The sequence below is a fragment of the Triticum aestivum genome, chromosome 6B (genome assembly GCF_018294505.1).
Source record: "Triticum aestivum cultivar Chinese Spring chromosome 6B, IWGSC CS RefSeq v2.1, whole genome shotgun sequence".
NCBI classification, from domain to species: domain Eukaryota; kingdom Viridiplantae; phylum Streptophyta; class Magnoliopsida; order Poales; family Poaceae; genus Triticum; species Triticum aestivum.
The window spans coordinates 727,499,083-727,517,454 of NC_057810.1; the positions used below are offsets into that span (position 1 = coordinate 727,499,083).

At 47.1% G+C, this 18,372-nt stretch overlaps 1 protein-coding gene across 1 annotated transcript; it reads right to left on the bottom strand.

Moving 5' to 3' along the window:
- Window positions 1-16,274: 16,274 nt before the first annotated feature.
- LOC123137731 (aspartyl protease family protein At5g10770-like) lies at window positions 16,275-17,997 on the bottom strand. The gene is made up of 2 exons (XM_044557576.1): window positions 17,862-17,997; window positions 16,275-17,521 (listed from the first exon to the last, which is right to left on the bottom strand). Exons 1-2 carry the CDS (start codon window positions 17,995-17,997, stop codon window positions 16,275-16,277), a joined length of 1,383 nt encoding a protein of 460 aa, XP_044413511.1.
- Window positions 17,998-18,372: the final 375 nt, after the last annotated feature.

Consider the following 18,372-nt stretch of genomic DNA (forward strand, 5'->3'; position numbering starts at 1 on the left):
TATGCATGTTGCCTTCGGAGCCAGTGGCATTAGCCTAATTGGTGCCTTCGGAGCACGATGCCAATTGGAAGTGGTTTTCATGGGGGCGGTGGCGGGTAATAGTATTCTCCCTTCGGATTTATGACATGGTCGAGCAAAAATTCCGCTATTTCCTCTTGAAGTGCTTCTACGCGCTCCGTTTCTAGGAGCTTCTCCCGCACCTCTTTGAACTGTTAAGAAGGAGATCAATATGCATGTGTATTAGTTGTGTGACTAGATATCGATAATGGTGTAAAAATTGTGAATAGTGTTCTGACAAGCGTACCCATTCCTGTCTTTGAGATCTGCTCCTTTCGAACGCCATCATGCGAATGTTCTCGCAAACGCAGAATGCACACAGATCAGTCCCCTGCGCCTGCTTCAGGGCCTTTACGAGAATGGAATTTGATCAGATAATAATTAATCAAGCATGATAATTAAAGAGATGGCAGCTAGCTAGCTAGCTAGTACTACTTAATTACTTACCTTGGGTCGAAACCATTTAAGCTTTTTTTTTCCATTCGCCTTCCGTGACATTGATGAACCTTTCCCAAGCCCTGCCCGCCGACAAACAAAATGAATAAAGGGGTTATTAAATATAGTTCATATCATGAAAAATGACGAACTAAATAGGCCGAGATATATAGTTAATAATGATTGAAATTACCTGTTGACTATCCCAAACAAGATGTTATAGTCAGTTTTTTCTTTGAGTAATGAGTCCAGTATTTCAACTGTTCCGGCGTCAACTTTAATGATACACAAGACCCAGTGAAATCTGCATGCACACACGTTTGCATGTCTTAATTAAGCGGGCATATGTAAAGCAAAAACATGTAGCTAGCTAGTAGGCAAAAACAGAGAATTTGTAGTACAAGATAGTGTGATTCACTGGAAGTTGTAAGGAAGTAGTATATCTTCATTGTATTTGAGGCGCTTCAAGAACTGTAGCATGCTGTCCTCTACGGCCTTTTGATGACGTGCATCTATATTCCATGTGTATTCATTAACGGTGTTTGGGTCAATGAACCCAATGCCAAAGCATCCACCTTTTCTCATTTCATACATCTTCATCCTGCATATAATACCACAGAAAAGAATATAGTAAGGATAATTACAGATAATGATTGATCAAAAGGATCAGTACAGCTAGCTTGAGGCTTAAATTACAGAAAGAAATCACTTACAGACAATAGCAAGTGACGATAGATTTGTCGAGTGCGTCTTGATTGTATAACTGAAACAGTTCAGAATACTCAACGGACAAAGCTTTCTCATGGTAGTAATACTCCTCCTTGACATTCACCATGAGGGACAATCGATCGGAAATCTTGGTAATGTTCATGTACCATTGATGCAATTCATACATTCTCGTTGGGAGGTTCTTGACCTTGTCTGGATGGACCAAAGGTTTGCCCCGGACATATTGCCATTTTATTTCATCCTCTCTAAGCACAGGCATGGGCTCGATCTCGAGGAGTTGTCCAACAGTGATTTTGAGAACTTCAGCCTGCATTATATGGTCCTCCGTTATTACCACATTGCCCACCTCAGGAACGTAAAGTGTTTGCCCACAATAATATTGGGCGCGCGTACTGTCACGTGTTGTTGGCACAACAAGCGAGGGGATCGATTGCGCCGCCTGTTCTCCCAGCTGGGGAATGGTTTTCCCGTATTTTTTGGCAGCTGCTTCTTGTTTGCTCGATCCCGATGTAGACGTTCTCGCCTCCCTTTGTAGACGTGCTCGATTTAACTTCCTGATGTGGCGCTCATAGTCTGTGTCAACAGGCTTGGGAGCTGGTGGTTGAGCCATACGAATGAAGTGGTCAATCGTTTCCTCAGGCACTTTCTCCCTTGGCGGCGGTGGCGGTTTCGGTGCAAAATGGGCTTCCACCTAGGCCTTCGATATGGCTGTGATTTCCTCCTCGGACCTGTCATAAGACCTCTGCGGAAGAGGCTTGAGGCTTGGACCATATTTATATCGCTTGCCTCCGCCTGTACTTCCTGTACTACCTCGACTCGTACCGCTACGCACCATAGCTGCGGGGTGTCTCTTCTGCGATTGCTGAGGCGGCAGAGACGCCAGTTGACGGGGCTGAGTTGGACGAGGAGGAGTGGCCGCCTGAAGATGTGCCGGACTTGGAGGAGGAGTGGCCTGAGGGTGGACGTCTGACGCTGTGGCGGACTTGGAGGAGGATGAGTGGCCTGACACTTTGCCGGACTTGGAGGAGGAGTGGCCTGACACTTTGCCGGACTTGGTGGACTTGCAGGAGCGGGAGACTGCTGACTCGGTGGCGGACTTCGATGAGGAGTCAGATGACGCGGTGTCGGTGGCCTTCGAAAGATGATGCAATCCTTTTTCCATAGGATGATACGATGGTTGGCGTCTCCGAGAAAGCGCTCGTCCTCACCTCCAGGAACGTCAAGCTCTAGCCCCGAATATGGCTGCACCACCTCGTCAACCATGACACGAGCATAGCCCTCTGGAATCGGGATGCAATGGTAGGTGCTTTGGGGCTAACTGGAAAAGCTTCTCCGTCCGCCACCTTCATGGATATGTTCTTCATTTTGACGTGTAGCTCGCAGCTAGTGTTCTCCGTGATGTCATCCACGGGGTATCTACCCAGCATTACGTCGTCCGGGGCGGAACCCACGCTGCTTCTCTGCATGGATGGGGCGGTGCTATCCAATGCTGGAACATCCGCTAGCTGCTGCAGCTGCTGAGACCCCCTTTCTGGCTAAGTGAGTCGATCTGCTCCTGCTGCCGCTGGAATTTGACTGCCAATTCCGCTTGACTTGCTTCTAGGCATTGAAGGCGTTCATATTCCCGCTTCCTCTGCTCCTCCTCCATCTTCCTCTTCTTCTCCTCCACAATCTTCTTTCTCGCACGGGTTCTGTAGTCGTTGTTCCAGTCTGAAAACCCCTCATACCACGGAATAGCGCCCTTGCCTCGTGTTCTTCCCGGGTGTTCAGGATTTCCCAGGGCACGCGTAAGCTCGTCGTTCTCTCTGTTGGGCTGGAACACCCCCAATCGTGCCTCTTCTATTGCAACAAGTATCGCATCATCGGCTCCGTTCAGACATGCCTTCGTCGAAACTTTGCCTGTCTTCGGGTCCAACTCCCCCCCATGCGCATAGAACCAAGTCCTGCACCTGGGGGGCCAGCTCTTAGTATCCGGAGTGACACCTGCATCCTCCATCTCTTTCTCAGACTTATCCCACTTAGGCATTGCCACCGCATAGCCACCTGGCCCCAGCTTATGGAACTTATCCTTTTTTTCGGCATTCTTCTTGTTTATTCTCGACCGTTCCTTAGCTAATTCTGAATCCTTGAATTTCACGAAATCGTCCCAATGAGCATGTTGGTTCTCTAGTTTTCCCTCGAATACTGGAGTCTTCCTTCCTCCCTTGACGTACTTGTCCCATTCACGATTCTTGTGGTTCTTGAATGCAACCGCCATCTTCCTAAGAGCAGCGTCCTTGACTTTCTGCACATCTGCTTCTGTGAAATGATCTGGTAGGGTGAAATGTTCCATGAGAGTATCCCAAAGCAGATCTTTTTGATTCTTGTCGACAAAAGTAACATCTGGACGTGGAGCAGCGTCCTCTTTGCCTTTTTGTCCTTTGTCTTTTGCTGGCTCTCTCCATTCTTGAAGGGAGATCGGGAGTTGGTCCTTCACAAGAACTCCGCACTGACAAATGAACTTGTCCGCAATCTTCTTAGGTGCTAATGGTTCGCAATTAGGTCTGACTACCTCGATATTGTACTTTACGCCCTCCTTCAACTTTTTGTTCGGGCCTCGTTTCGTCCTTTTGCCTGAAGATTTGCTCGACCCGGATGGCTGAAAGAACAAAGATCGATTCGTTAATATATCTTCAAGTCATTTAAAACATGTGATGATCACCAGAAACCTGCTTATATAAATATATATACCTCGCCGGTCTTTGTTGTTTCAGGATCAACATGTTCTTCGTCATCGTCATAATCGTAGTTCATGACTTCATCAATTCGGTCGTCGCGATCGAATATCATATCACCCTCTCCGGTGTTGTTTAGAAATTCGGAGCCGTCATAATCTTCTTCATTCTGATTATCATCTGGCCCGCGTATCATATAGAACATGGTCTGTTCTCCCTCTCTGTCGGTATTGTCTGCCATAGCTTTTATTTCACTAATTCAAAAGAAATATAAAACAATTTAGTATTCAAATTACATCGTCTCGAATAATAGATATAATCTCAAATACTTTGTCTAGAATAATAGATACAATCTCGAATAATATATAATATTGAATAGTACATCACCGGCTAGCTAATTAAAGATCGAATACTACAGAAGAATCTAGGACACTCGTGGTTCCTGCGTCCCGGGCGGTGGACACCCAAAGAGAAGGAACCCTCACAGGATCATAGCTGATGTGAGATCCCTGAAGATACTGCCAGGTATTGGAGAACCTGCCGCCCTCTAACACAACCATGTAGCGATGGACGTGCTCGTCCTCCTCCCTGACACGGCGACGTACCTCCTCCGGTGGGGCCGGGTCCCTCCGCACTGAGACGGGCCCACGCGAACGCCACCAAACGAGATCAGGGTCGACGACGGGACCCGGGGTCGGGTTCCTCATCAAGCGGCGCGCCCCTCCAGGCAGTACCTCCCAGTGCCAGCCCGGCGGAGCCCAGTCCCGGACATGGGCCGGCTGGACGTCGTCGTGGACGGGTCGACGACGAGGATGCGGGCCGGGCATCGTCGATAACAAATACTAGCTATATGCCCGCAAAAAATAATATTTTTTTAATGATTGGATTTTGATAACTAAAATTTATAACATTTCTACTATTTCAAAACTCTATATACTATTTCATACTAATTAAGCATCTAACACTAAAAACATAAAAAACAATTTCTATACATCCATTAAAAAACAGAAAAACAACATTATATAAAAAAATTCCATACTAATTAAACACTAATTATATCCATCTAACATGCATTCATACATATATACTAGTGAAAAACTAAAAAATTGCTAACATTTCTATAAATATTTCTATAACTAAAAAACAGAAAACATTTATAACATTTCTATAACTAAAAAACAGAAAAATTTCTAACATTTCTATATAACTAACATTTATAATATTTATATAACTAAAAAACAGAATAATTTCTAACATTTCTATAACTAAAAAACAGAAAAATTTATAACAAACAAACTAATAATGTGTGTGTGTGTGTGTAGTGTGTGTGTGTGTGTAGTGTGTGTGTGTGTGTGTGTGTGTGTGTAGTGTGTGTGTGTGCACATGGCTGCCGGGGCGAGCTCACCGGCGAGGCGACGACGGGGCGACGGGACGGGGCGGCGACGACGGGGCGACGGGACGGAGCGGTGACGACGGGGCGGGGCGGCGGGGGCGACGGGACGGGGCGGCGACGACGGGGCGGGGCGCGGCGCGGCGATGCGGACGACGGGGACGACGGGGACGGGGACGGCCGGGGCGGCGACGTCGACGGGGGCGGCGACGAGGGGCGGGGACGGCCGGGGTCGGCGACGAGGGGCGGGGGCGGCGACGTCGACGGGGACGGCGTCGATCGGAGCAGGGCGGCGCGACGGAGGGAGGAAACAGACCGAAGAAACAGAGGGAAACTTAATTTTTTCAAGTGTTGTATATATAGGATGGACCTTTAGTACCGGTTGGAGCCACCAACCGGTACTAAAGGTCTGTTTTGGCTAGGCCAAGCGGCGGGAAGCGCACCCCCTTTAGTACCGGGTGGTGGCTCCAACCGGTACTAAAGGGGGGGGGGTCTTTAGTACCGGTTGGAGCCACGACCCGGTACTAAAGGGGGTGCGCTGGCTCCAGGCGGTGCGCAAGTTTAGTCCCACCTCGCTACCCGAGGGGCTACCGCACTGGTTTATAAGCCCCAGTGCGGTAGCTCTCTCGAGCTCCTCTCCTAAGCAGGCCTACTAGGCCTACCTGTCCTCTTCTGCCCTGTGGGCCTACTGGGCCTTTGCGGGCCTGCATCCTGGCCCAACTAAACTTTGTGTTCCTAGTCATATGCAGGCCGCTTTGGCCCAGTCGGCGGGCTTTTTTTGCTTTATTTATTCTTGTGTTGTTTTTTTGTGTATTTAGAGTTTTTTTGTGAATATTTTTGCTTTAAGTACAAAAAATTACAAACTTTCTGTTAGTGCCCGTAGTTTTCAAATTTGAATAGTTTAAATTTTGAATTATTTGAAATTAGTGTGAATCACTAGTTTGTGAATACTTTAACTTTAAAAATCAGTAAAGGCATGAAAGAATTTGTTTGCACATAAAATTTCTTCGCGTTTCAAATGCCAAAACACATGACTACCCTAACTATTACAGAGATTCCCCTCTGGGTGTGAAACACAGAAGAAAGTGATGATAGTGAAGCCGATCACATCCCAGATCTTTGGGTGTGAAACTTTTTCTTCGCGTGTGTCCCTTTGCGCCGTAACCATGGAAAATCTTCATCATTTAACGGGATGCTCGGGTCAATATTCACTGTGAATGGAGAAATTTCATCAAACTTTTCATAATCTTCTGACTTGTCTGTCTTGTCATCCACTCCCACGATGTTTCTCTTCCCAGAAAGAACTATGTGCCGCTTTGGCTCATCGTACGATGCATTCGCTTCCTTATCTTTTCTTTTTCTTGGCTTGGTAGACATGTCCTTCACATAGAAAACCTATGCCACATCATTGGCTAGGACAAATGGTTCGTCTGCATACGCAAGATTGTTGAGATCCACTGTTGTCATTCCGTACTGCGGGTCTTCCGTTACCCCGCCTTGTGTCATATTGACCCATTTGCACCGAAACAAAGGGACCTTTAAACCACGTCGATAGTCAAGTTCCCATATGTCCTGTATATAACCATAATATGTTTCCTTTCCCGTCTTGGTTTCTGCATCAAAGCGGACACCACTGTTTTGGTTGGTGCTCTTCTTATCTTGGGCGATCGTGTAAAATGTATTACCGTTTATCTCGTACCCTTTGAAAGTCATTATATTCGAAGATGGTAACCGGGACAGCAAGTACAGGTCATCTTCAATAGAGGTGTCATGCATGGTACGTGTCTGCAACCAGCTGGCAAAACTCCTGGTTTGTTCACGTGTAATCCAGTCATCAGACCGCTCCGGGTGTTTGGAGCGTAGCAAATTCTTGTGTTCATCCATATACGGAGCCACCAAGGCGGAATTCTGTAGAACTGTGTAGTGTGCTTCAGTGAGAGAATGTCCGTCCATACATATTATTTGTTCCCCTCCTAGCGTGCCTTTTCCATCCAGTCTGCCCTTATGCCGCGATTCGGGAACACCAATCGGCTTAAGGTCAGGAATAAAGTCAATACAAAACTCAATGACCTCCTCATTTTGATGGCCCTTGGAGATGCTTCCTTCTGGCCTAGCACAGTTATGAACATATTTCTTTAAGACTCCCATGAACCTCTCAAAGGGGAACATATTGTGTAGAAATACAGGACCGAAAACGTTAATCTCTTCGCATAGGTGAACTAGGACAAGCGTCATGATGTTGAAGAAGGATGGTGGGAACACCAACTCGAAACTGACAAGACATTGCACCAAATCATTCTGTAACCTTGGTATGATTTCTAGAGCGATTACCTTCTGAGAGATTGCATTGAGAAATGCACATAGCTTCACAATGGCTAATCGAACGTTTTCCGGTAGAAGCCCCCTCAATGCAACCGGAAGCAGTTGCGTCATAATCACGTGGCAGTCATGAGACTTTAGGTTCTGGAACTTTTTCTCTGCCATGTTTATTATTCCCTTTATATTCGACGAGAAGCCATACGGTACCTTAATACTGAGCAGGCATTCAAAGAAGATTTCCTTCTCTTCTTTGGTAAGAGCGTAGCTTGCATGACCCTGATATATGCCGTCTTCTCCGTGCATATGTTGCTGGTCCTCCCGTGCCTCGGGTGTATCTTTTGTCTTCCCATACACGCCCAAGAAGCCAAGCAGGGTCACGCAAAGATTCTTCGTCACGTGCATCACGTCGATCGTGGAGCGGACCTCTAGGTCTTTCCAATATGGCAGGTCCCAAAATATAGATTTCTTCTTCCACATGGTTGCGCATCCGTCAGCGTCCTTTGGAACAGGTTGTCCGCCAGGACCCTTTCCAAATATCACCTTCAAATCCTTGACCATATCATGTACATCAACACCAGTACGGTGGCGAGGCTTCGTCCGGTGATCCGCCTCACCTTTGAAATGCTTGCCTTTCTTTCTTACGGGATGCCTGCTCGGAAGAAATCGACGATGTCCCAGGTACACATTCTTCATACAACTATTCAAATATATACTGTCGGTATCATCCAAACAGTGTGTGCATCCGCGGTATCCCTTGTTTGTCTGTCCTGAAAGGTTACTGAGAGCAGGCCAATCATTGATGGTCATGAACAGCAACGCCTTTAGGTCAAATTCTTCCCCCATGTGCTCATCCCACGCACGTACACCTGTTCCATTCCACAGTTGTAAGAGTTCTTCAACTAATGGCCTTAGGTACACATCAATGTCGTTGCCGGGTTGCTTAGGGCCTTGAATGAGCACTGGCATCATAATGAACTTCCGCTTCATGCACAACCAAGGAGGAAGGTTATACAAACATAGAGTCACAGGCCAGGTGCTATGGTTGCTGCTCTGCTCCCCAAAAGGATTAATGCCATCTGCGCTTAGACCAAACCGTACGCTCCTTGCGTCATCTGCAAACTCCTTCCCGTACTTTCTTTCGATTTTTCTCCACTGCGACCCATCAGCTGGTACTCTGAACTTTCCGTCTTTCTTACGGTCTTCTCTGTGCCATCGCATCGTCTTGGCATGCTCTTTGTTTTGGAACAAACGTTTCAACCGTGGTATTATAGGAGAATACCACATCACCTTGGCAGGAATCTTCTTCCTGGGGCGCTCGCCCTCGACATCACCATGCTCATCGCGGCTGATCTTATAGCGCAATGCACCACATACCGGGCAAGTGTTCAAATCCTCGTACTCACCGCAGTAGAGGATGCAATCATTAGGGCATGCATGTATCTTCTGCACCTCTAACCCTAGAGGGCAGACAGCCTTCTTTGCTTCGTACGTACTCTCGGGCAATTCGTTGTCCTTTGGAAGCATATCCTTTATCATTACCAGCAACTTTCCAAATCCCTTGTCAGATACACCATTCTCTGCCTTCCATTGCAGCAATTCCAGTGTGGTGCCCAGCTTTTTCTTGTCACCTACGCAATTCGGGTACAACAATTTTTTGTGATCCTCTAACATGCGCTACAACTTCTTCTTCTCCAAATCACTTGCGCAGTTTCTCTTTGCATCGGCAATGGCCCGACCTAGATCATCAACGGGCTCATCTGATCCCTCTTCTTCAGCTTCTTCCCGCATTGTCGGCCCAGCTTCTTCCCGCATTACCGGCTCAGCTTCTTCCCCCATTGTTGTATCATCGTATTCAGGGAACCCATGGCCAGGATAGTTGTCGTCGTCCTCTTCTTCATTTTCTTCCATCATAACCCCTCTTTCTCCGTGCTTGGTCCAAACATTATAGTGGGGCATGAAACCGGACTCAAACAGGTGGACGTAAATGGTTCTTGACGTAGAGTAATTGTGACCATTCTTACAGCCAGCACATGGACAAGGCATAAAACCATCCGCCCGCTTGTTTGCCTCAGCCGCAAGCAGAAAAGTATGCACGCCCTCAACGAACTGGGGAGAGCATCGGTCATCATACATCCATTGCCGGCTCATCTTCATTACACAACACCGAATAGACCAAATTAATACAAGTTCATACATAAAGTTCATACAACACTTAAATGCAACAAACAAATAACTCTCTAGCTAAAGCATTTAAATGCAACAACAAATGCGATCAAGATCGCAACTAAGGTAACAATTGATCCAACAGCATAATGATACCAAGCCTCACTATCGATGGCATATTTTCTAATCTTTCTAATCTTCAAGCGCATTTTCTCCATCTTGATCTTGTGATCATCGACGACATCGGCAACATGCAACTCCAATTCCATCTTTTCCCCCTCAATTCTTTTCAATTTTTCTTTCAAGTACTCATTTTCTCTTTCAACTAAATTTAACCTCTCGACAATAGGGTCGGTTGGAATTTCTGGTTCACATACCTCCTAGATAAAAATATCTATGTCAACTTGATGGGCATAATTTGTCATAAACACGAAATGCAACAAATAGTTTTAAAAGAGAATATACCACATCCGAATCATAACAAGGACGAGGGCCGACGGGGACGAATATCAAAACCATGGCACTATGTATAACAAACAACGTACGGGTAAGATAATTATTATACGAGTAACTATATATCCAAATCACACAAACATCAATTTTTTATATAAAATTTCATGAACAAGAGGCTCACCACAAGGTGGTGCCGGCGACGGGACGGTGCGGGCAATCGACGGTGGTTACGACAGAGATTTAGAAGGCACTATGTAAACCACACCTACATATGCAAACTAAGTGTTATTTTGACCTCAAATTGCATATAAATCAAATACTAGCACATATATATTTCCTCCCAAATTACTAAACTCACAAATTAATAACTATATGAACCAATGCAAGAGCTAATCTAGCAATGAGAGATGAAAGGACAAAGTTGCTAACCTTTGTGATCACTTGAATGGATGGGGGCCTTCAAATCTTGACAAATTTTGGGCAAAATGTGTCATGAGCTCGAGGGGAGAAGAGGAAGAACAGAGAGGAGAGAAGAGGGGAAAGGGGGAAGAACAGAGCGAGCTGGACGAAGGGTTTATATGCAGGAGGACCTATAGTACCGGTTCGTGGCACGAACCGGTACTAAAGGTGCTGGAGGGGGCCCAGACTGACAACATCTTGCCACCACCCTCATTAGTACCGGTTCGTGGCACGAACCGGTGCTAAAGGTTAGCCACGAACCGGTGCTAAAGGCTAGCCGTTGGAACCGGCACTAATGTATACATTTGTGCCGGCTCTAATACAAACCGGCACTAATGTGCTTCACGTTTGACCCTTTTTCTACTAGTGAATCTCTTCATCCACAGTTCGGCATCCACTACGTCAATGATCCGTCAAAAACTCTGCGTCCTAGGAAGACAACATCATCAACAAATCAAGATCTTCTGCCCGACTCTTCGAGTCACCCAAAAGCTCAGGGCTACTGTCGTGGATATGGGACACGGGTACCCTCACGGAGGTAGAACATGGCCCAACATGGGGATGGCCTAGCAGGCCGACTTGGGGAGTCCGAATAGGACCCGGACTGCTATCCGGCTTGTAATAGAAGATAAGGCTAGTTTGTATTCTACTAAGACTCTACATGTTAGCCAGCCCCTTCCACCTATATAAGGAGGGGCAAGGCACCCCAAGTGGGTAGTATCTTTACGACTAGACACAATTAGGGGAGAGTCGGCTCATACGGCGACTCCTCCATGAGCATACGGAATAAGACCTAGCCACAAACAACACGTAGGGTTATTACCGGATAATGTGTCCTGGGGCCCAAAGCTGTATAAATATTGTCTCTGTGTGCTAACCCACCTCGATGATCTTGACGCGTACTAATCCCCACAATCATGGTGTGATGATACCGTTGATAAACATCATTGACATCCCCGGCCTCTGTCATGGAGTAACTTCTCGGGCAGGACCTCCAGCTGCCGTTGGAACTCTCACGCCGGTGTAGGAGAGGATAGGTTGTGCAGATAGGAGAGGAGAGGTAAGGCAATGATATCCGGCGAGGAGAGGAGATGAGATGGGGTTGGTCGACGCTGAACTGCGCTTAAATAGCCTGGGCAGGTGGACCCACACGGTTCAATGTGGAGTAGTGGTCGGAGTAAGCTTTTCGGTAGCCGCGTCCGCATTGAAGTGGCACCCCCCACCCATTCGGTTGCGGTGTCGTGACTAGCATCCTCCAGTCGCGTTCGATTTGGGGCGTCAGACCACTACAAGAAATATGTCAACTTGTGACCTTGACTATTGGTCACTGAAAGGTCACTGTTTTTCATTTGCGACCTTTTCGTGACCAAAAACAGAAGGTCAAAAGCTGGCAGTCATAAACTGACTATAGCGACCTTTCTTCTGGAATGGTCGTGGACGTTTATGACCAAAATATGTCTACTGTGGTGTTTTGGTCACTAGCAACCTCCCCAGTCCACGTAGGCATCCAGCGTGGCAAGCTGATGTGGCACAAGATTCAGCCCAGTCCAATTCGGTGTTTATATGGGCCGAGCCCATTAATTCAGCCCATTTATATTTTTTTCATGTGAATTTTTTGTTAGCTTCATGGACCAAGCCCAACGGTCATTCCCGCCGTTTTGACCGCATTTCTAGGTACATAAGTATCTATTTAATCATAGAAACACCAAAAAAATTCCAAGATTCAACCACTAGCTAGGAACGGTTATTCCCGCCGTTTTGACCGCATTTTGAAACGGGCATAAAAAATTCAAAAAAAAATCAAAAAATGCAAAACCTTCGCATTGTGTCATTATATGTGGTCAAGTTACGAGAAAAAAATAATAAACTTGAAATACAGAAATTATTTTAAAAAAGTGTTCTCGGAAATGAGCTATCATGCATGAAGATTCAGGGCTTTCAAGCCAAATGATCAATCTTATGGCCACATTCATGGCATAGTTTGTTCAAATGATCTCATATTGTGGACAAGGTGCATCTTGGAATTATAAACAATGTTGCCTAAGGGAGTTTTCATTTTCTTTGCACGGAAAATACATTTTCCATTTTCCGAGTGCCCAAAATGAGTTTTTTTTGAAGGACCTACCATATATTTGTTGCAAAAATGGACCAAATCAATTTTATAAAATACTAGGCCATGTTTAATGCACAAATGACAAAATGGTTGGGTGTCAAAAGTTTTGATCCTCCTCTGATGAAAAAGATAAATTCCCGTCGATTCAGTAGGAAGCGGGTCAAATTTGAACTGCAGCTGCCTCATAATTTACTATTTATTTTTTCCAAAAATCATTTCTAGGTAAATAAGTATCTATTTAATCAGAAATACATGGTTTTATGATGAGAGATCGAGGTTTGGTCGGTGGCCGAGAGCCCCAACTCTAGAGCGCGTAAGCTCGCATGCCCGTCGCGTGGTCACCGCGTGACCGTGGCGTTGCCATGTGTTCTGGGCAGCCTAGGTATGTCTAGTGGGCTGGGTACTCCCCAGGTAGGTGCTAGGAAGAAAATTACAACATAAGACTCTCATGAGGAGACCGAACTATGCTCAAACATGAATAAGCAGCCAAGTGTTTGATTTACGGTATAGGAAATGCACATGGCCAATGGGCGTGAGTTTTGGCTGAGGATGATCAGTTACTAAGAAGACCGTCTTCACAAATTTTTAGGAAAATCAAGAATATATAAATAACACTTCCTTCACAAAGTGCTACTCTGAACAGGATAGGAAAATGAATATTGTTGAGTTATTTTTGAACTAGGCAAGGAAGGTTTTTCACATATTTGATGAATATATGATCCAAATAATTTATGAGAATTTTTTGGAAATTTTTGGAATAACAGAAATATAGGTTGCTTCACAACCTAGGGCAAAAATTGACACATGGACATGACACATAGGCAAAACTGATGAGATGGCGCCTAGTCATCACAACCCACCATAATCTACAAGGCTATGACCATCTATATTGGTCGTTAACAACTAGAAATAAGGCAGCGGACCTGCACTGTTTGCTTTGTGACCATTTCGTGTAAGTAAATTACGACCTTTCTTAGCAAAATGGTCGCAATGGTTTAGGGTTTGGAGCCCCCCGAACAACTTTTGACCAATTGGTCTCAAATGGTCATAGATCTATGACCAATTCTTCCAGGGTCACTGACAGAAGGTCACTAGTTGACATATTTCTTGTAGTAGACCGACATGAATGTACGGCGAGCGTTTGAGAACGGTACCCGCGGTGATGATTTTTTGGTGGGGCGGCATTGTCAGACGCCTATGTGGCATGAGTCCGACCGCGTGAATTCGGGCGTGCGCATGCAGCACCATGTTGAATGAAAAAAGTGATTCCGACACCATGGCTCGAACATTTGCTGGCGATTTGTGGCATGGTGTTACGACAGATGCCCTAAGCCGGATAACAAGGGGTAATCAAGGCAGTGATAAAGTTTTATACTCCGTATAAAGAGAGTAACCTTAGATGCTTGTCCACCGTTGATCTGCCAGCTTGTGCTAGGATAAATCTGAGCAGTTGGTTACTTGAACCCGGAAGTGTGTCTCTTTTCAGAGCACACTCTGTTCCGACAGTGTCTCAAGCTGGATTCAGTTTTTTTTAGAACGAAGACGCTTGGACGCGTCCGGCTTTAAATTAATAAAGTCCACAACAGGCAGCGTATCGGACCTAGTCCCGAAACAGACAACACGAGCACGGAGGCTCCCGGCCAGCTTTAACATAAGGTTTACGCGCGAGAGACCTGACCAAACGAAGTATGAAGCGAGTACATGGCACATAGCCAGAGCTTAGAGCACGCAGGCTCGCTCGATCGCGGGGCAAAAGGGCCACTATCAAGACGGAGACGGAGACGTGGCGGGGGGGGGGGGGGGTCCCTAGCCAAAACGTAGACGGCGCGCAGACGATCTTGAGCATGCTTCAGCTTGTCAGCATCCTTGCGCCTCGCCAACGGACTCCACTGCTGCAAGAAGAGGTTGCATTTATAGATGATGTTAGCTGGGTGCGTTGGGAAGATACCCTCGACCGCAAGTTTGTTCCTAGTTAGCCAAAGAGACCAAGCTAGGGCTCTGATACAGCTCCACAGCACGCGATTGTTGCCTCCTGAAGCAGAGGCGATGATGACCGCGAGATCCGAGGTCGATCGCGGGTTCCACGAGGTGTTAGCGGCTGCGCGGACCGCGCTCCAAGCAAAGCAAGCTAACGGGCAGCGGAACAAAACGTGATTCGCATCTTCCGCGACGTGGCAAACCGCGCAAGTACCCGTCGACGGGCCGTTCCGTTTGGCAACGTTAGCCGAGGTGGGCAGTCTATTGCGAAACAGCTGCCAAAAAAACACCTTAATCTTAAGCGGGAGGCGCGCGGTCCAAAGGCCTTTTGGCACTAGGAAGGCCTGGCTCTGGCACATCCTTCGGTACAAAGATTTGACAGAAAACTTGCCGGAAGGGGTGAGGGACCATGCCACGGTGTCCGCGGTCATGGAAAGCGACACTGGCGCGATGAGATCACGCAGCTCCGCAAGGTGGGCAAGTTCCGTTCCGGTTAGCTCCCGCCGGAAACAGATCGCAGTTCCGCAAGCGACACTGGATTCAGTTTAAGTGCTCACACTGATCGGGAGAGGACCCTGAGAGAGCCGATCCTCCCCGGCCAGGCGGCGGCGACACTGCATCGCATGGAGAAGACGTCCGCAACAGGCAGGATCCGCATCACCATCTCGCCCCCCATCCACAAGGTCTGATCTCCATCCCGCTTCCTGCCCCTTCCAGCAAAACCCTAGCTAGATCCATCTGTTCTTGTTTGTCCACTTGCTTTGATGAATCCCATCACTTCTTGGTTAGTTCATCTCCTCCTTGTTTCGTATCCCATAAATCAATCCGGTACGGCTGGATTCATATTTTTAGGAATTGGTTTGACAACTAGCGTTGAAGTTTCAGATAATTGGCTTGGATTCAGTCTTGCTTAGTTGGTGGTTTTCAGAAAATTTGAGCGCCCCTGAGATAGATGGTCTGTAACTGGAAGCAAAAAGAAAAGGGCATTTGGAAACATCTTCAGGGCATCGAAAAAGCGACATATCTGCTGTTAGAGAGCTAGGCGTTCTCCTTTCCTGCTACCTGAAAGGCTACATCGAAAAAGCGTCATATCTGCTAGCCGAGCAATCCATTCGCTATTAATATTATGTTCTGAATGTACACATGTGCATCACAATTTTTTTTTGAAAAATCTCTAAGTTTAACAATTCAACTGAAGCGAGAAATTTCCATAAGCAAGTTTCATCTTGTCCTAGGTGCTACTAGCTTTTTCTGAATCTGGAGACGACATGACGGCACACCAAAATATAATCAGATCAAATTTGTTATTTGCATTGCATGACAAGTTCGTTTGATTGATATTTCATCGGAAAAAAATATTGTATATTTATACATGCTTCTCGTTCATGCATAACAAGTTTCTTGATATATAGATAGGCACATATATATATTTAACCAAACGGTAGTATGGTACTACATATGATTATCAGCAACTGTTGGGGACAAAACCGATCTTCTCCGCAGCAACGTTGTATATCACCTCGGTCGACCGCTGTTGCGTATTGCCGATGATGGAGAACGGCGTCGACGCTGGCCGCGGCATGAACGCGAGGCAGCCGATGGTCGGCTGTGGAAATGTCAAGATCCCGTAGAAGTTGAGGTCAAAAACCGCGCCATCACTGAATATGAGTGATACCGCCGGTATTAAGATTCCACTCTGGCCGCCAAAGTCATAGCACGTGTCGAGGTTTTCTTGCGGCGGCGCTGTTTTGCTCCCCTGCATGGTGAACTTGAACCGGTCGCGAAGCGCGGTGTATGCCTGCCCCGGTAGATGCGTAAGGATCGTGCCGGAGTCCAAGATGGTGCCGGTGCTCGTGAATATTGAGGGTGGCACCGGGAGGATGTAACCACCGATGTTGATGGAGACGAGCTCGACGAAGTACAATGATGGGTAGCTGGACTTTTGTATCATCGCCGTGTACTGGACTTGGCCGGAGACCGGCGTCGAGCCGATGCTGAGGTACCCGGCCGTGCTGTTGTCGGACGGGAGACAGTAGGAGAAGGTGCTGCCGAACGAATGACCTGCTTGTGAAGACAGTGAGAGTTGGCCACGGCCAAGGCCGAGCAGCCCGTCGACGTAGCCGAACTTGCCCACGTTTCGCTGGCCGCATCCGAACGGGACGCCGGAGAGCTTGGTTGAGGAAGTGAGCGTCAACGTGTCCTGGGAGAGGACGCCGGATGTGCTCCATTCGGACGAGCCGTCGACATAATCCATGGAGTATAGGCAGGTGGTGTCGTTGCACTTGCTGCCGGTGCGTGAGCACAATGGTTGGCCGCATTGCACGGCGGCGTAGGTGGTGGATTTGGTGGGGTCGAAGATGGGGTCGTGCTGCGGATGGCAGTAGCCGGAGCACGGCTTGCACTGGATCCATGACATGTCACTGCCGGTGTCAAACATCACGGAAGATGGCTGAGCCGGCGTTCCGAAGCCGACAACGACGATGAACTCGGGCGAGTCGAGGAAATCCCCTGAGCGGTCCGGGATGGCAACGGATGGCGCCTCTGCTGATGCTGGAATGGGCGGTGCGGCTTGTTGCACGGGGACGAGTGACCTCTGGAGTAGGGTGCTCAGCCGGGCTCTGTCGTGGATGTCGCGCCTCGTCCGCTCTCCACAATATGGCGGGCAGAAGCAGTTATACTGATGGATAAGGAGCTTGTTGCCGGAACTTGCGTCTGTTTGTCATTTGTATGTAGTTGAGAGACACAAGTTAATCAAAGGAGCATGACACATAGTAGCATAGAATTTATTACAGTACGATATCATAATATGATACTCAACCATCTCTTTCTTCATTTAATTGTACGCCACCTCACCAAAATTACCTAGTTAACATGCATGATACTAGTTATGATACTCTCACTACGACCAGACTTAGAATAGCACGTATATTGACTCGAAATCATTATTTTCTGTTTAGAACGACGTTTTCAGTACTTAATTGCGACAGGTTCGGAGAGCATGCATAACTCATCACTGCTTACACCAAAATTCCAGGCGGGCTGTAATCCGTACCGGGGGACGTTAAGGGAGGGCAGTCGACGTGAGCCTTGTCGAGGCTGATGGAGAGGTAGCGCGGCGAAGCAGCCAGGGAAACGCCACAGAGAAGAAGAAGCACAAGCAGACACAAGATGGACCTTTCGGATGCCATTGCACGCGCGAATGGACTTCTGTAGGGTAGCTACTGAATATTTTGGCTCGGCTGATTTGAATCTCATCTTTAAATAGGCGTACGTGAATTACCAGCTCCAACAGAAACGGCGAGGCTTGCAAGGCTGCACTTTGGATGCCAGCGTCAGCTGGGCGGGAATCTGCATGGCTGGGAGATTAAAAATGTGTGTGTTCCATCGTGATGTATGTTCATTGCCGAATTGGCTCCAAAAACAGCACGGTGCAAACGATGTGTGGGATTTGGCGCACTGCTGCACGGAAGGTTGGACCTTTTTGTTTGCTTGTTTAGTTGTTTGTAAAGGCAGTGCATATGTAATGAGAGGAGAGGCTTAATATAATGTGGATTTCAAGTTAT